This window comes from Carassius gibelio, chromosome A23 (assembly GCF_023724105.1).
Source record: "Carassius gibelio isolate Cgi1373 ecotype wild population from Czech Republic chromosome A23, carGib1.2-hapl.c, whole genome shotgun sequence".
Lineage (NCBI taxonomy): Eukaryota > Metazoa > Chordata > Actinopteri > Cypriniformes > Cyprinidae > Carassius > Carassius gibelio.
In genome coordinates, this window is record NC_068393.1 from 16548304 (window position 1) to 16568326 (window position 20023).

Genomic DNA, 20023 nt, shown 5'->3' on the forward strand with positions numbered 1-20023 from the left:
TGACCGTAGGGAGTGCTGTCACTGACAGCCCTGTGTGACCTGAGGGTGAGTGGTTCTAGCGTTCACTGAATGCTGGTTCTGACAGTTGTCACTGCCATTGGGCATGCACTCCCTTTAGCATGGCGGCGTGGGTATTTCGTTCCCCATAGCGTCGTTGACGTATTGTCGAAGTTCCCTTCGAAAGGGAACGTCTCAGGTTACAAATGTAACCTTGGTTCCCTGAGAACAGGGAACGAGACAATACGTCTCCCAGCCATGCCTCAGGGTCTGCCTGCCAAACAGTCCCTTCAGACGAAAGGATATTGTCATGGTTTCAAGGCGCCCTTTTTATATCCAGGTCGCACGCTCATCATTCAAGCTGATGATTCACGGCTGTCGCCGGTCAGCATGATTGCTGTGAGTTGATATTTGATTTCAGACACCTGTCACACCTGAGGCGTTCCCCATAGCGTCGTTGACGTATTGTCTCGTTCCCTGTTCTCAGGGAACCAAGGTTACAATTGTAACCTGAGACGTTTTCTTTGCAGACTTTGACATTTGTGAATCTCTGAAAACTGCTGGCATTGTGAGATTGCTAGGATCTTTTTGTCAGCACACAAATCTGAGACTTACTCCTATTGCTCTCAATGTAATCTTAGAAACAACTGGAAAAAAAATCTAGGGTGTACTGTTTGATTACAGTGTGCATTTGCATAAAGAAATCTCATGATATAGTCCCTCTAGTTTCCCCTACACTGAAGCTATCTAGCTATTTAGGAAAATCCGTCCTAATGTGTTGAGCACTCAAGCCAGTGCCATATTAAGAGGATCTCTCTATGCACACCACCAGCACTTAAGCATAGCAGCTTTCAAATCAATTTAGCTTTTCTGTTTACTAGCAATCAAAATGGAGCATCTCTTCCTGCAATTTCAGCATCACTCTACAAGGTGTGTGTTACAGTTCTTCAAAAAAAAAAAACCTTGGGTCTCCATTTGCATGCTCTTCTGCATTGCATCACGTTACTTCAACACATGCCTCGGTTTTTAAAACTGCATGTGGGATACAGTGATGGATAACGCATTGTTTCATGTGGGTGTCACCGCTGATTTGTGGAGGATATGGTAAGCGGTAGCTGCCGGTTCCCAACAGCCTTTAGTTCCTGATAACATTCAGTTCCCTGTTTTAAAAAACAAAACAGGGTAATGAATTGGTTTTTGCTTTTTCATAACTGCCACTCTTTCTTAATCCGTCGGGTCCATACTGCGTGCAGAATGAAACCATTCCTCTCTTTTTTTGCCCCGTGTGGAGACACAAGAGGAATAGTCTGGCATGTCGCTCACACAGAGAACTGTTCCCCTCTGAGAACACAGCAGCATGGTATCAGGAAAGCAGCTTTGCCCTGCTGTTTAGCCAGCAATAAGAGTTTTAGTCCTTCCACTTTTTGTTCTGCTGAATTCCATTTGGGTTGAGGTCAGCTCCATTATTACACTGATTATTCCCCAACGAAAGTGGAAAGTTTATGGACTAGATCTTGACAGGGGTCTGTTTCTCTATCAGCACATATTCTGGGTCAGTTCTGCTACACAAAACATTAGCTTAATAAATTAGCTGGACCTCTGCATGGTTCTCTGTTTCTGTCTGGAGTCTGAGAGACCCCTAGGCCATTTTAATAGCTTATGTCTTGAGTCCCTTAGACAAATATTCTCTGATTAGTGTATACAGTACAACAATATTTTTCTTCAGGTATAGTCAATGTAATTTGCGCAACATTTATTTAAGGGTCATCCAAGATGTAGATGAGATTGTTTCTTCATCGAAGCTATTACTCACTGTAGCATCACTTGTTCACCAATGGATCCTCTGCAGTAAATGGGTGCTGTTCAAACTGCTAATATAAACATTACACTCATCTACAAGTAATCCAAATCACTTCAGTACATCAGTTAACATCTTGTGAACTAAAAAGCTGGGTATTTGTAATAAGTCCATCAAGATGATCAACAATCAAACCTTTGTTTCTGGACAAAATACCATATACGAGTCCATACGAGTCGGAGGCTTTTTTCCCCCTTAAATATTTTCAAGTTTCAATCAAGTTTTTCTCTCAAAACACTTTTTGTTTCTATTAGAAAACACTTTAGTTGCACGAAAAAAAATGTTTTGAGAGCAAAACCAATGTTAATCACATTTCACGCAAAAAAAAAAATCCATGACTAATTTGTAATTATAACTGCCTACTGAGTTTTCAGTCTGTTGAAATAGCATTTAAAAGGGTAAACTAAAGCTTAACATCACAATTACTATTAGATAAATTAAATAATTAAATGCCGTTTTAGCAATGATATGTAGTACCAACAATGACAGCCTTATATCTGGTCACAGCACGTCTCTGGGCAAAGTGTGTGGGTGTTAGTGCCATCCTGTCAGGTTGTGTTCGGCTGAATCAAGGGGTCAAACAGGGGCTGGATTAGATGAGTGAGAGACTGAAACAAGCGATGGCTGTCCATGCTGCCGCTGATAACCTCAGACAGCCACTGTTCTGGGTCAGGAAGAGAGTAGTGGGGGACGTGAGGCACAACATAGAGAGAGAACAAAAAAAGTTGGTGACCTTCCAGTGGACAAGGATTAAAGTGTGCATCCTGTGCACCCCCTCCCCCCATTCTTTTCCCAGGGTCCCTTTGACACCAGCACCGCAATCTCAGCCTGATACTCGACTTTATATTTAATTCTCCAGGGTCACACGACAGCTTGAGTTCTAGCTTCATCGTGTCTGCCCTAAACCAGTTTGAGGAGTCCTCATGTGGGACTAACTGAGATGTGCAGCACGAGGCCTGTCTGCACGGGTCATATACTAACCCACTCACATGCATTCAGTAACCACAGCGTGCAAGTTGCGTACTTAAAGATTCTCATGCAGAATTTTCATTGGACTTAAAACAGGTGCATATGCACACTATTTTATTATTTTCCTCATACTAGTGTTGATGACTGTTTTATTCAAAATTATAGTTATTAATCAGCACATTACATTCCAAAAACCATTAAATTGTTTATCCATAAACTATAATTGTACGCCTTTCTTTTAGTGCATCCTTGTGCTTCATAAAGATGCACTCTGCTTAGCAGAAAGATCTTCAAGTAAGCCAAGTGTGTCATTATTTAAACCAGCTGATGCACAATAAACTCCTTTTATATTGTTTATTTTAGATTATACTTCGGTTTTATGGAGCTAATAATGAGATATAATGCACATCACAACAAAGTTTTGAACATTGTTAATAATAAGAAATATTTATTGAGCACCGAATCAAAATATTAGATACAATTCTGAACAATCACATGACACTGAATACTGGAGTGATGACTGCTGAAAATTCAGCTTTGACATCACAGGAATAAATTGCTTTTTTAAAATATATTAAAATAGAGAGAACTGTTATTATAAATTGTAATACTAACTACTACTTTACTAGTTTACTTGTTTTTATCAAATAAATGCAGCCTTCAGACTTTCCGAAAATTAACCTTAGCTTTCGAACTGTAATGTATTTGAAAGTCCACGGGGTCAAAAGTGCCTGGAGTTGATGAAACAAGGCACAGGCCTGAAATCTGACATGGGAAAAATGCTTCCCAATGGGCCATATTTTGTATTATAGTGTGTTTATGTAGTATGTTTATGTATAAGACAGATTTATTTTGTTTTCCCTCTGCTGTGTCCTTTCAGTTATTCCCAACTTAATTCCTCTTCCCTCTCTCTCTCTCTATCTTCCCTCTATCTGTCTGTACAGACTCATACTCAGCCGCTGGCAGTGAGGGCAGTATTTCCACCTCGGTGGCCTCTCTCCCGCCCCAGGCTTCGGGCAGTTCAGCCCCAAACTCCCCAAGCTCCCGTCGTTCTGTCAGCACCCTGAAGAAATGGCTGACCAATCCAGTACGTAAGCTGAGCGCCGGAGCGACCGGAACGGCCAAGGGAGAGCGGCAGGTCCGCAGACTGGAGGGCAAACCCCCACCTCCACCCGCCAGGAGCAGCCAAGACCTGGGCAGCCCACAGACAGAGGAGCGGTTCACCATCCTTCCAGTCATAGACAAAGAGCTGGTGAGAAAAACTGTTTGATGTGTAGTATTTTCCTTAAAAAAATTAAAATTAGTGACTCAATAAATGTAGTCTGATGCTTTAATTGCTTTTTAAAGTCTGGTGGATTCTGATTGGCTGTCAATATATATATATATATATATCATTAATCAGCCAAAAAGAAAAAAATAATTGTTCTGAAAGATATTTCAACAATATTGTTCTCATGTGTCATTATAATTATAGCTGTGGTGTGAACATCCCCTTTTCACATAAAACATAGAAGGACTTTATATATGTTTATATATAAACTCAACAAAATGACTTTGTTAAATTTAGCTAAAATTTGTTAAAAGAGAAAACAAAAAAATATTATCAAAACTATAACTATATAAACCATAACTATATATAAAACTATAACCATACTCTCACAGAAAACATCAGCTAATATCACAGTGCAGGTGTTGTTCTGTTTTTCATTACGGCCATGTGAATTGCAACACACTGCAGCCAACTGCTCACTAGAGCCCTGTGGTTCGCCTCTGTCTGAATGAACTGTTCAGTGTGACCTTGAGTCGCTGTGACCCTATAATAACACACTCACTTGTCATAGTAACACAGATAGAGGACTTATGGGTCAGCTTTATTTTGACCTGAGTATTGATGTTTGTGAAAGACCGTGAAGGTTGTGGTTCCTGGTTCTTTTTAAGCATTATTGTGTGTGTGTGTGTGTGTGTAGGAGTGGAGAGAGGGCCTGCCTGCTCTTGATGACTGCGATCCAGGCGTCCAGGAGTCCTACAGCTGCCATTCAGACTCTCCACAGGGATCCACCACATTAGGACAAGCACAAGTAAGTCAGATTGACAGAATCAGACTTTTGGCTTCATTTTGAATCTTTTTTAAAACCATACAATCACTTTTTTATAATTTTGCTTTAAAAGTTAAGTCACCTTTATATATGTGACCCTGGACCACAAAACCTTAAGAGTCAATTTTTCAAAATTGAAATGTATACATCGTCTGAAATCTGAACAAATAAGCTTTCCATTGATGTATGGTTTGTTAGGATAAGACAATATCTGGCCAAGATACAACTATTTGAAAATCTGGAATCTGAGGGTACAAAAAGAAAAAAAGCGATACTGAGAAAATCGCCTTTAATGTTGTCCAAATGAAGTTCTTAGCAATGTATTTTATTAATCAAAAATTATGTTTTGATATATTTATGGTAGGAAATTTACAAAATATCTTCATGGAACATGATCTTCACTTAATATCCTAATGGTTTTTGGCAAAAAAGAAAAATCTATAATTCTGACCCATCCACCCACTCCAGTGACTTAAGTGGTCCAGAGTCACTTATTTAGCGCTTTGTACAGTACAATATAGATTGTTTTAAAGCAGTTTCATGGTAATAAACAGAAAGGCAACAGAACTAATGACAAATTATTCAGCTCATGTCAGATTGATGTTGACTCTTTTAAGTTCAGTTACAGTGTCGATGTTGCAAAATTCATCAGTTATGACAAATTCAATTCAGCTCTAAAGCAGCTCTACGAAAGACAACAATATCATCGTCAAGCTCAATTCAGGTCAAGTTTTAAAAAAGTATGCATGTGCTCACTCTTTAAATGTGATGTTTAAAGAATTAATTTAAAAATGATATAATTCAGATATTTGTATTTATTTCGATGCTTTTTGGGGTCACTGTAGGTGTGATCATTGATCAAGTATCTTGTTTACCCGCTTCTTCATGTTTCTCAAATTAAACATTTGAACATCAGAATTTCAGACTTCATATACTGTCCATCAAAAGTCTCTAAGCATGGCGTCTGAAGCTGAGGCAACTATACAGAGTCTCTTAGTAAGAATGACTATGGGAAAGAGAAAACAAGTAAGGAGGTTATAAGGGACTAAGGGGCTTTCTGTCAGCTTGCACACAGGGGTTTGATGTGTTTACATCCACACTGAGGGTGAGAGAGCCCAGATGGTCATTTGACAGATGGGTCATTTGTTTCCAGGCTCTATCCCACAGGTTGAACCTTTAAAAGTGAAAACACACATTGATAAAACACACTTCTTCATATGTTCTCCTTGTAAAGTGAGGTCCAAAAGACTTCTATTTTGGATTTTCTATTTCAATACATTTTTATATGACAAATTACTGCATAATGCATACCCAGGCTGAATTTATTTAATTATAATAAAGTAAAAATGCAATATAGTGAAATGTTGTTGCAAATTAAATGAACTGTTTTCTATTTTAATAAATTTTAAAATTGTATTTATTCCTGTGATGCCAAAGCTAATTCTTGAACTGATTTGCCACTTAAAAACATTTCTTATTATCATCAATGTTTAAAACAGTTGTCCTGCTTAATATTTTTGTGGAAACTGTTTTCAGGATTCTTTAATAAGTTGAAAAAAGTTAAAAAGAACATCATTTATTTTACTAGAACATTTACTGTAGAACTAAAAACATTTTCAGTATTATACACTTATTTATTGTCCCTTTTGATCAATGATAGCGCATCCTTCCTGAATTATAATATTAATTTCTTAAACATCAACAAAATAATTTCAGTGAAAATTAAACTGGAGCATTAACATGAATCTCCTTTTTCCATCCTCTTCTTTCTAGTGCTAAATTAATCTCAGATTTTCAATGTATTCTTACATTATGTACCCTGCTGTATATTTTTGCATGTGCATGTACACTATCTGAGCCAGAACACATAAATTAATACAAAACACTGTGCACAACACACACACACACACACACAGAGACAATCACAATAGCCAGAAGAGAGTGAATGTACATCCAAATTGATGGCTAAATGCGGTAACATTTATCGTTCTATTCCATCATTCCATCAGAAGGTGAGTGATGAAAGGTAATTATGACCAGAGGTGCAAAACAACAAGAGGAGGAAGCTGAGATCTCAAGCACTGTGATTATAATCGGAAATGAATTCATTATAGAAACCGCTTGAACTCTAGACATGTAAGTTATACTATTCTAGTCTTTTCAAATGACACTACTTTTTGTTCTGTTAGATTTATTTTTCTTTTAAAAGATGTCTGTTATGCTCACCAAGCCTGAATTGTTTTTATTAAAAATATAGTAAAAACTGTAGATGTTTGAAATACTACTACAATTTATAATGGAGGTTTTCTATTTGAATATATTTTTTATGTCATTTATTCCTGTGATGGTATTGGAATTTTCTTCAGTGTCACATGATGCTTCAGAAATCATTCTAATATGTTGATTTGCTGCTCAAGAAACATTTATTATTGTTATAAATGTTGGAAAAAGTGCTGTATTATATTTTTGTGCCAAACCGTAATACAGTGGGCAAAAGTGAGTTTATTATAAGTAATTTCACCCCCCCCAAAATATGTATTTTTTATGGGACAACAAAATAAACATTTTGCAGTTTATATTGGGTTTAATTGCTTGGTATTGGTGTTCCTGCCTCTCTCCATGGTGAGGCTGAGGTGTAGTTTATTTCAGTCATTTCTTTCTGCTGACAACCTCTTTTGTACCTGACACAGAAACATTTGCTGTGGGGATCCAGCGTGAGTTTATTATTTGTTGGCTAATGGAAAATTCCTGAATGAATATGTAAGCACTCCTCGGATCCGGCCTGTCTCCCGGACAGAGGAACGCAGCACATGTTTATCAAACTGGCTGTTTTGTTTTATTCCCCACACAAATGGAGGTCTGACACAGCACTTTGAACGAGGAACCACTGATGATATAACTATAACTCGAGTCCCGGCATACCCTACATAAAAAGCAGGGCAAAAGAAGGTTGGATTAACCTCGCTCTGCTCGAGCTAAGTTTAACAATTTCCTCTAGAAAAACAACAACTATTATGATCTTGCTTTTTATTAAAGGTCCACGTAAAGTCTCTGGGCTTCTGGGTGGAAAACAGTCTGGGCAGATAAAAAAGGGTAAAGTGTAAGAGTGGGGGTTCTCCTGTTGGCTGTGCCAAAAAAACATCTGGAAATGATCTGAGCAGACCCGTGAGCCAGGCAGGAGTAATCGCACTACTCTAAAACACACAAACACCGCCCGCACCAGAAAACAACTCAACAGTGTAATACAATACTCAGACAGGCTTGACGGCACGAACACATGAGCAAAGTGTGGGGCGTAAGGCTGGACTACAACACAGAGAAAGAGCGAGATACTGTGGTCCTGAGAATGAAGATAAAGTGAATCTTCGCAGGTGACTGGGACATTAACCCAGCAGATTAACAGCTTTGGTTAAAGAGCAGATCTTATCAGGTTTTTAGTGCATTTAAGAAACAGGGAAACAATAAATTGGAGTCATTTTTTTTTTTTGTAGAGATATTTTGATTCTAACAAAATGGTAATATGTCTGTTGATGTACAAAAATTGCTAAATTAATATGCTAAATAATTTCTGTAAGGGATAGTTCCTCCAAAAATTTAATTAATTCACCCACATGCCAAACCAGTGTAATTTTATTATAATTTATATATTATTATTCTATTTATTTACCTTTTGTTTTTAGTTATTTTGTTATGTGCATTTGTCATTTTTATTATATTTTGTTTTACCTTCAATGAATAAATAAAAAAAAAAACCTTTTTTGTACTTTTAGTAATTCAACTTAATTTTCATTTAGTTGCCAAGGCTAAGTATGCAAAGTTTTTCATCTAATATTATATTTTATTTATTTTATTGAAGTTTTTCCAGTAAATGAAAAAAAGTAAACTTTTTCATTTATATATAGCAACACTGTTCCAAATCCAAACCTGTATGAAAGTCAAACTTTTTGACCATACAGTGAAAGCTAATGGTCACCAAAGCTGTTTTATGGAGCAAAAATCGTATTTGTTAAATTTTAAATCACTTGTAAGTGTGGAACATATCTGAGTGATTTTAGCACAATGCTATGTGGTTGAATAATGCAGTCCCATTTTATTTTTCATTAGCAAAAATCGTTTGTTAAAAAGTTGTAAAAGATTTTGAAAGGATTTGACATATCACAGATGATTTGGGAAAAGATACTTTTCAGATTTATTGATGCTCTGTAAAAATCCTTAACAAGCATGACTACAAAAAACTATGAGGGACATGACAAAGTTTGAGGATTTGTAGCAGAGTTTATGTCCTAGTTTTACCTCTGGTGTGGTTAACAAACCCATTAACAAAGACAGGACGTCTTCAGACTTCCTCTTTCCTCTCAAATATTGAACAACTTGGGGGCTGTATGCACATCTATCATCCACTTAAACAATGGTCCATGTCAACCAAAACAATCTGATGAGAGTTACTGTGAGAACAGTGTGAATTCATGGGGTCTCTTCATGGGGTGAATTCAATTCCTCTCATCATTCAGTCACTGTCACCAGCAGACCCAGCATGCTCCCTTCCTGTCACCTAGGCAACCTGAGCTATTACAACAGCTCATATCTTCCCAATCCGCTCTCTCTCCTCTGTATCATTCCTCTCTGTCCCTGCAGCCATCCCTGGAGTGAATGACATTTTAGCATTATGTCTCATCTCTTTTCACAGTTATCCTCCTCTGTGTCTGCAGATTATCCAGTGCACCAGCCTACAGGCTGATGACATTTGCTCTGTGATGATAGATGACAACTCCAGCCAATCATCAGACACTATAGACAGCGAAGAAGATCGGAAGAGTGCCTTAGAAAAAAGCATGTGTGTGAGAAATCTCCTTTATTAGCAACTTGTGTTAAGTAACATAGGAAATCCTTATTTTAGACTGCTTATGTAACAGAAATGCTTAATTTAAATCGCTTTGACGTGGTATTACTTTGAGATTTCAGTTCTAGTATTTAACAGAGCAGGCATCGGATGTTCATCAGTGCACCACAGTCACGTCACCCCTGTGTAAAATCCAGTTTAAAGGGATAATTCACCCAAAATATGAAAATTACACCATGATTTACTCACCCTCAAGCCTAGGTGTATATGACTTTCTTGTTTCAGATGAATACAATCAGTTATATTAAAATGTCCTGGCTTTTCCAAGCATTATAATAGCAGTGAATCGAGGTCGAGATTAGAAGCCAAAAAAAGTGCATCCATCTATCATAAAAGTACTCCACATGGCTCCACATGAGCGCGTGTACAATACATCAGTTACAAATCTTGAAAAAGCCAGGACATTTTTTTATGTAACTCCAGTTGTATTAATCTGAAAGAAGAAAGTTATATACATTTAGTATGGCATGAGGTTGAGTAAATAATGGGGTCATTTTCATATTTAGGGGGGGGCTATCCTTTTAAGCCAGTCGGTGGTTGTTAACTAGCTGGTAGACTGACAGGCTAGTCCTAACAGTTTAAAGTTGCCAGACTAGTTTTTGAATCATGGTAGTTGAAGGATAATGATCATCTTGGACCATCTAATGACACAATTCAATCCACTATTATCAACCAGCTAGCAACTAGCTACCAAATAGTTAAAATCACATTGTCAAACCTTTTTTGTCCAACATAATAGCGTTTAGACCAGATAGTCAGCTAAAAACACAGCTGTTATCAGCTGTTATCAGTCTTATAAGAAACATGTTATCAGCTGGCCATAAGTGGTCAAAAATGCTATCTTGTAGACCAGCTAAAGATCATCTTAAACCAGCTAAAGATAACTATAGATCAGCTAATAACCTTCTCAGATTGGGCTAATTATCATCTTGGACCACCTAATGGACCACCTTTACCAGCTGGCCATAACAGGTCAAACAGTTTTTTGGAACATGGTAGCCTGCAGCATCTTAACCAACTAAAAATAATCCTAAACCAGATAATGACCATCTTAGATGAGCCAGTGATCAGCTGTGACCAGCTACTGACCATCTTAACTAGCCAGAAACAGAAACAGGTCAAACTGATTTTTGAAAGAAGATAGCTTCCAGACCAGCTAAAGATCATCTTAAAAGAGCTAATGACTAGCTTGGACTAACTAGCTAGAAACAGATGCCAGTTGGCCATACAGGTTAAACAGTTTTTTGGATCCAGCTAAACATAATCTTAGTCCAGCTAATAACCTTATTAACTAGCTAGAGAGACTAGCTAAAGATCATCTTAATCCAGGTAAAGATAATATTAATTACTGTTTTAGATATGATAATAACCAATGGCCATCTTGGTGTAGCTACAAACCAGCTACTATGTTCTAAAACACAGCTACCATCATACACTGGATTTTCCAGCAGGGATATTCACACATTTCAATATAAAGCGGCCCTTCATGTGGTCTACAATTAGCTCCCAGATTATTAATGTGCTGTGACAGTCAGAACCCTGCTAATATTACACCCTGTATTACTCACAGCACATTGTTAATGTACTGAATGACTTGATGAAATCAATGAAGGCTGACCTCCTTTCTTCTGCAGGTATGTTCTGAAAGAGTTGACAGAGACAGAAAAGCTGTATGTAGCTGATCTAGGACTTATTGTGGAGGTGAGCTTAAAATATCTATCAACAAATCACATGTGGATTTGATCAACTCTGTTATGGAATGCTATCAGTTTTCCTGTAATCTTAGAATGACTCAAATGCATTTCAGAGCATTTAATCACCGTAGAATTAGATTTGATGCATCAACTGACCTGAATTCCACCCAGCTGTAATACTGATCACAGTATAAATCAAAGTAATAGTGCCTGGATTTAAAATATTTGGAATATGCTGATCTACATTTTTTATGAGAGTGATCACAGTTGAAATGCCTCAGATTCAATAATAAAAGAGTGTTTTTATGGGTCTTGAGCTGTGGAAGTTCATTATGTTCTGTCTCTCAAAGGGCTACATGGCCACTATGAATGCAAAAGGAGTTCCAGAAGATATGAAGGGGAAAGACAAAATAGTGTTCGGGAATATTCATCAGATCTACGACTGGCATAGAGAGTAGGTTTATCTGTGTTTGTGTGTGTGTGTGTGTATATATATATCACAAATCTGATAAGACTTTCAGCATATTTCAGAATATTCCAAAACCTTGAAATCAGTTTAGACTGAATTGTCCTTGCAATTTATTTTGGGGAAAAATCTGTGGAATTTAATGCATGCAGATTCCACATATTTCTGCTGATGACTTATGGTGGGCTGAATGCCTGATTCTCCCCTCTATTCTGATCTCAGTTATTTCCTGGGTGAGCTGGAGAAATGTGTGGCTGAACCGGAACGACTGGCCCAACTTTTTATCAAACATGTAAGTCTGTCTAGTATTCTGTCTTATATCTGTCTCTCTGTTTCTAGCAAGGGTGAGCAGAACTTCTGAGTAAACAGTGCTGAGAAAACAGAGGGGTTTTTAACACGCACGCCCGTTTTTAACACCCCATTTATTCTCCCATCATCCCACTCTATTTCTGTCCCCCCTCAGACACCCTGTTACTGATACGGCCCATTTGAGGCTGTGTGCTTGCTTGTGTTGTGTCCATTGGCTCACAACGCCAAGGGAGGAAGAGGCGGGAAAAGTAAGAGGAGGAACAACAACCACAGCTACGCCTTTTGATAACTGATGCATTACACACCGTGCTATTTCAGGAGTTCAGGCCTACGCTATGGACATACACACATAAGTACACAAATCCTGGTACCCACAGGTGTACACGTAAAAAAATTAAATGTGAGGATTTACAGTTGTGAATGCAGTAATTTGTTAAAAGCTACCACATGCTGTGATACAAGTTTTGGTGATGAATCAAAGTGTTTTTTTTTTTTAATGAAAAGCTGTTAATGTACAAATTGGCGTTTGTCAGTGTTTGCCCTTTGGGTGATAACTTAAAAAGACTTAATGCGAATTAAACTTATAAGAAAAATCGAAAGGTTCAGTCAAACTGTGAAGCAAGCATAGTGGGAAATCGGTTGGTAATGAGAAACAGTAATGGAGGGTGAGTGGGGGACAGACTTTTTCCTTTCACAAACAAGACCTTCCCCCATCTCTCGCTCTAATTTCCTCAGCCTCTGCTCTCACCCCTTCTTTTAACTCATACACTACATAACAAAGTTGTTAGACACCAAAGTTATGTCAGGACTTTCCAACTTCCAGTCATTGATGTGTAACGTAGATAAATTAAGATAATGGGTTGCAAAATCCTTCAGCTGGACTTCAACAGTCTTATAAGGACATGTCACGGCACCGGAAAAAAAAACTGCACCGGAAGAAAATCTGAATTAGTATGTTTTGCTGTTTTCCAGTAAAAAATAACCAAACAAATAACACAAACTACAAAACACCTGAAGCTAAATTTTGAGTCAACAATTTTGATTCATTATTATTATTCTAGTTTTAAGCATAAATGAAGCAAATTAGTGAGTTTATGCATTAGTTATCATGAGCTCATAATAAACTATTTTTTATAAATGCGTTATATATTGTAAATTTCAATTTAATCAATTTAATTTGTAAATATCCCATTATCCTTTTGTAATTTGTGTTCATTCATAATTTTTGTCTTCATTCATAAGACATTAATATGATAAGGAGGGAATAACCTGTGTCCTCTTCCACCCTCAATAACATTACTGAAAAGTTTTTCCCTTGCGTTTTTAAAAAAGTTTCACATATACATGACAATGTTTACAAAACGATTCGTTTACACACATCTGCGAAAACAGTCAAAATGCTGTATTATACTGTAAATGCCATTCCAGTAGTTGGCGCTGTCACAGTGTAGGGAAGTGACGATTATATGCTGTATATGATGCATCTCTGCTGTTGGTTGTGATATTGGTGAAGCACACATTAGCAAACTCTTGAGCAGCAACAACAGTACCATGTACTACACCATTGTTGTTTATGTTTTTTCATGCTTGCCTTTAAAATCGGCATGTACTACACATGCGCGTGACGTCACCGTTTTCAAAGATTCCCATTTTGGGTGTTTACACGGAAACGATAACGGTGCCGTTTTCAAAAATATGCGTTTTCAGTCCCCAAAACACTGTTGTTGTGTAAACGAACAAGCAAAATGCATAAAAAGTTTCCCGTTTTGGGCTGAAAACGTAGTCGTGTAAATGGCCCCTGAGATGAGACCTTTGAGCAAGGCATCGAACCCCCAACTGCTCTCCAAGTGCCACAGCAATATAGGTGCCCACTGCTGTGTGTGTGTGTGTGTTCACTAATGTGTGTGTAATAAATGCAGAGCGCAAATTCCGATTATGGGTCACCATACTTAACCACACTTCACTTAAAACATTTCTGATAACAAATCTCATCATGTTTTAAAGATGTAAAGAACAAAATTCCTGATTATGAAATGAATTTTGTGCAGTGTCCATATGAGTCTTTTACAATTTGTTGTCAGAACCATTCATGCTTTGACATCTACCCAGTTGGCCTGTCTCTAGGCAACTCATTCTGTGTATGAGTGTTTATTTCTGTGGGTGTGCTAGGTAGTGTCCAGTTGTAACGTTCTACTACTTGAATGCAGTGTGTGTGTGTGTGTGTGTGTGTGTGTGTGTGTGTTTGTGTGAGTGTGTGAGAGAGAGAGAGAGAGAATGGGCTCTGATTACATTGCGGATAATTGGGCTGAATATGCATGGCCTTCTGCTCATGCTCCTCCATAAGAGTTGTGTAATCTCTCTCTCTATGCATCACAGTACAGTATTCGGTTCTTATACTGTAGTTTTAAACTTACTTAAACACTTACAGCATCTTGAAAGTTTCCATTGAATCACCTCTCGTGATACATGTCCACTGCTCCCTGTGTCTCTCTACCTGCGTTTACGAGTAAGATCAGGAAAGAATAATTAAGACAAGATAACCTAACATTAGTGACCAATTTATTAATTCTCAATAAATGTATCTTTTTTTATTTATTTAAATAAAATATTTTTTTTAATAATACAATTAAAATTCACACATTTTAATGTGGCTTAAATGTCCAAAGTCTTCTTATGCAACTACTACTACTTGGTATAACCAAACCAAACAAAATATATAAATATTACTTAATATAAGTAAATACACTCTACACTAGCTACTCTACTGAGCTAATTCTATCTGTCCTCTCTGTTTGCACAAACCACAGGAAAGACGGCTTCACATGTATGTGGTATATTGCCAGAACAAACCTAAGTCTGAGCACATCGTGTCAGAATACATCGAGACCTACTTTGAGGTAAGTGCATGTGAAGTGCAACTACACAAACACATGCATATACACACTAGTGGAGTCCTCAAAGATGCTCCGGTTAAGCAAGAGGGACTGTTTTGCCGCGCAAACCCATTTGTGTTCATATCTCAAGGCAGACATTCTCGCTCTCTTTCCATTTGCACTATGTGTGTGTAATAATCGTCCAGGCAGCATGAAGGCCCCGACTGATCCATCAATTCTTGGAACAGACAAAACAGGAACATGCTTGATCGAAAAGTTTGACACTTAATGGATTCTTCTCAGTGCTGTGCCAAAACATTTAAAGGTTTGATAGCTGGCATTACTTTAGGTTTTATAGATTGAGATAGTAGGTCATTATGAGATAATGGATCATGGGAAGTGTTTGGCTATGTTTGACCATCACGTCAGTACATAAGCTATATGCATACTTTGCAGTATGTACTGTGTAATGCTACTATATATATATATATATATATATATATATATATATATATATATATATATATATATATATATATATATATATATATATATATATATATTAGTAGCAATACACAATAAATTGTAGCTAGGCAACATCCACTGAATTTTTCACATACTAAAAGAAATATATATCTATTTTTTTTAGTATGTGACATTAAATTCATTGCATGTTACCTAGCAACCTTTTTTTTATAATTTGTTTTAAAATACGATTTTGGTCTAAATTTTGGCAGTCAGATCATATGGTGTGTCATGATTGTTAAAAGTATAAAATATGAATTGCAATAAGCTTTATTTGCATACTTCCGCTAATGAAATAGAACGTATGGGTACACCATTTTATACTGTACATAGTATTCATACTGAAGAAAAATAAACAATGCTGGCTTTCTCTCTTTCTGTATTAAGTCAAATCAGGTGAATGTTTGTGTGTGTTTGTGTGCAGGAGCTGAAACAGCAGCTGGGTCACCGGCTGCAGCTGAATGACCTGCTCATCAAACCTGTGCAGAGGATCATGAAGTACCAGCTGCTTCTGAAGGTGAAACAAGCATCACACACATTCTTGTGCACTAGTGGCTCCTACAATTAAGTGTTTTGTGGACCATGTCTAAGCAATTCCACATTCATAAATAAAACTAGAACATCAACTTATTCTCAAAATATTGATGGAGATGTATTTGATTTTAAGAGGGAAAAATAAAGAAAAATGTCCTTAGCCACACTTTGTATGTTGACAATTTCATTTATTAAATGATCTTCAATATTTTCTATATATTCTAATTCTCAGAAATAATTCTAATATGCTGATTTGGTGCTTGAGAAATATTTAATATTATTATTAATAAAAAATAATAAAGATTTTTTTTTTTTTTTTTTTGTGGAAACCATGATGCATTTAGTTATTTTTAGGATTCTTTGATGTATAGAAAGTTCAAAGAACAACGTTTATTTAAAATATTTTTTTAACACTATAAAATGTCTTTTTAAAGTGTCTATTGTCACTTTTGAACAATTTAATGTGTCCTTGCTGAATAAAAGGATTAATTACTTATAAAAAAATGTTTGACTCCAACTATTATATACTGTACTATTATATATGTATTGTTATATTTTGCTCTGATTGGGAATGCCAACATATCTGAAATCATTATGGAATAATAATAGTAAAATGTAGCCAATTGTCGTACCATTAAATTGAACTGAAATCTCAGTGGTTGAACTGAAATCTCAATGGTTTTTCTTGGCTTATCTATAATTGTAGAGTCACCCACACATTTCTTCTCATGTTCAAGTATCTGCCAGTTTACTAAAATACAAAATACACTTAATTAGTTTCCACACACAAAAAGCCATTAGTACAAATAGGACCTGATGCTAAAATAGAACATTCTAGAGCTCACACTGTTTGTCTCGCGACAGGATTTCCTCAAGTACTACACAAAGGCTGGGATGGACACTGAAGAGCTGGAGGTATGACACACCGTAATTATGATGCAAGTTTTATTTCTCAAGACTTGAAAGACATAATCCCACCAAGGAACATTGTGTGATTCATTGACCATACCAGCATGTTTTTTTTTTCTTTCTTTGGTGTCAGTTTGAGACAGAAATCAATAACACTGTACTTGCTCATAGGCTTTAGTAAGAAACTGAGGTCAGTTTCCACACTTATCTCTTTATTGTATTCTGTCCTTCTACATCTTAATCTCTGTCTTTCTTTCACTCTGTAACAGAAAGCAGTGGAGGTGATGTGTTTTGTTCCAAAGCGCTGCAATGACATGATGAACGTGGGTCGGCTGCAAGGCTTTGAGGTATGGCGCCAGACGCAGGCTGTGGTTTAAAGCTGTCAGTCTATGGAAATACTAGGAGGGTCTCTGATCCCCTAAAGCAGAGCTTTTCAAAAATGGGTCTGCAAGAAAAACGTACTAATTTTATATATATATATATATATATATATATATATATATATATATATATATATATATATATATATATATATATATATATATATATATATATATATATGATGAATCATATATATGTTGTTTTATTATTCCTTTTTTTCATAAAAACAATTCAATGTATCACAGTTTCCATTTATTCAGAAAAAATCATCTATTTTCATTTCAATGTAGCATTTACATATGATTTTGCATTTATTTATTTTTCTCTTGCTTTTAGCTTGTGCCCTGGTTTGATAATTGTTTTTATTTTATTTTATTTTATTTTTTTTGTAAAGCTTCTCTGGAATGATATTTATTATAAAAAAGAGTAAAGCAAATACTATTGGGTAAAGAAAAAAATATACTACATAAACAGCTAATGCAGATTAAATATTTTCCAGATATTCTCATATTTTGTTTATGTACAGTGACATCCAAAATCCAACAAAAAGGTTTTGAAGTAACATGATGTCTTCTTGTTGTCTTGTTTTCAAGAAGTGTATGTAAGAGTATTAACACACACACACACACACACACACACACACACTGACACACAATGGTTTCCATGTTTTATGGGGTCATTCCAGAGGTGTAATGCTTTTTATCCAGTACAAACTATTTTCTATACCCTTAAACATGCTCCTCAGACAAAATGTTTAGCTATTTTAGATTTTCAGAAAACTTAATTCTGTATGATTTATAAGCTGTTTTCTTCATGGCAACCAAAAAATGTCCCCACAAGGTAAAAATTTCTGGTATTACTATCCTCGTGAGGATATTTGGTCCCCATAACATAGGGAATACCAGGTACACACACACACACACAAACATACAGTTAGCTGTGCATATATTTTAAAAAGGGGGTCCCCCTCAGATGGGTATCATCATATTTGAGGGTCCAAAAGGGTTTGAAAACTCTTGCCCTAAAACCACATTTTCTCTTTTTATAAGGGGAAGATCACAGCACAAGGAAAACTTCTCCAACAAGACACGTTCTCAGTCACAGAACAGGACAGCAGCATTCTTTCCCGTGCTAAAGAGAGACGGGTCTTCCTATTTGAACAGCTTGTCATCTTCAGTGAGCCAATAGACAGGAAAAAAGGATTCTCTCTACCTGGATATATTTTTAAGAACAGTATTAAGGTGAGATTCCCCTTTTATTATTTTCCTATACTTATCTGGAAGTTACTATCAGGAAGTTATTATCATGTAAGGTTTCTGTATTATGCAGTGTCTTTGCTTCTCCTTTCAGATAAGTTGTCTGGGTTTGGAGGCGTGTGTAGATGGTGACCCGAATCGCTTTGCCCTGACGTCTCGGGGGGCTGATGGCAGCACGGTCCGTTTTGTCTTGCACTCTTTATCGCAGGACATCTGCAAGGCTTGGGTCAGCGACGTGAGCCAAATACTAGAGACCCAACGCAATTTCCTGAATGGTGAGACCTTAAAAGTTTCCTCAGCTATTACTGAAAGAAATATAAACTTTAGTCAAAGTAGCTGACATATTTTAATGACATGATCATAAAGCTATGAAGGATATAAGGACAGTATGTTCAAGGTTCCTTAGTATCAAGCACTGAATGTCAAAATATTGAAAATTCAACTTCACAAATTTCCAGTGGACAAAAACGGTGGTTGTGAAGAACAGTGCATCAGTCCTTCAAAATGAATTTGTTTGTGTCAAATTAAATATGACTATCAGTTTTGTTTTGTGTGTGTTCCAGCCCTGCAGTCACCCATAGAGTACCAGAGAAGGGAGAGCAAGAGCAACAGTTTGGGCCGTAGCATGAAGCCTCCTCTGGCAGCAGTTGCTGGTCTGAGGCCCCACTCCTCAGCATCTATCGACCGCCACAGACTGCCCTGTCTGCGCTCCTGTAACGCATCTTTGCCCTCTCTCTACCTGCCCAGCCAGGTCCCCGCTGATGACCACTTACAGCCAGAGGTGAGAGAGTTCCTTTACTTAATGGTGTACTATTTTGGGGTGTTTAGTGTGTGTATGTATATACATATGTGTGTGTATGTGTGTGTATGTGTGTGTGTGTGTGTGTGTGTGTCTTAAGTTGCTGGGGTATATTTGTAGAAATAGCCAAAAACACATTATATCAAAATTATAGATTTTTTATTTTATGCCAAAAGTCAGTAGATCATGTTCCATAAAGATATTTAGTAAATTTCCTACTGTAAATATATTTACATTACATTTACATTTAGTCATTTAGCAGACGCTTTTATCCAAAGCAACTTACAAATGAGGACAATGGAAGCAATCAAAAACAACAAAAGAGCAATGATATATAAGTGCTTTAACAAGTCTCTGTTAGCTTAAACCCAGTACACATAGCAAGGGCTTTTAAATAATATAATAATAAAAAAAAAACAGAATAGAAAAAGAATAGAGCAAGCTAGTGTTAGATGTC

The 20023-nt window shown here is 36.7% G+C and overlaps 1 protein-coding gene across 2 annotated transcripts in view; it reads left to right on the forward strand.

Annotated features, from left to right (window-relative positions):
* Positions 1 to 20023, forward strand: part of LOC127944756 (rho guanine nucleotide exchange factor 25-like) — a 67235-nt gene that overhangs the window by 43216 nt on the left and 3996 nt on the right. For both annotated transcript variants that reach the window (XM_052540975.1, XM_052540976.1), the window contains 13 exons: positions 3769 to 4076; positions 4792 to 4902; positions 9630 to 9754; positions 11455 to 11521; positions 11865 to 11968; positions 12203 to 12272; positions 15097 to 15186; positions 16112 to 16204; positions 17086 to 17136; positions 17400 to 17477; positions 18561 to 18752; positions 18862 to 19042; positions 19331 to 19548. In XM_052540975.1, coding sequence (XP_052396935.1) covers positions 3769 to 4076; positions 4792 to 4902; positions 9630 to 9754; positions 11455 to 11521; positions 11865 to 11968; positions 12203 to 12272; positions 15097 to 15186; positions 16112 to 16204; positions 17086 to 17136; positions 17400 to 17477; positions 18561 to 18752; positions 18862 to 19042; positions 19331 to 19548 — 1688 coding nt within the window. The remainder of the gene's footprint in view (positions 1 to 3768; positions 4077 to 4791; positions 4903 to 9629; positions 9755 to 11454; positions 11522 to 11864; positions 11969 to 12202; positions 12273 to 15096; positions 15187 to 16111; positions 16205 to 17085; positions 17137 to 17399; positions 17478 to 18560; positions 18753 to 18861; positions 19043 to 19330; positions 19549 to 20023) is intronic.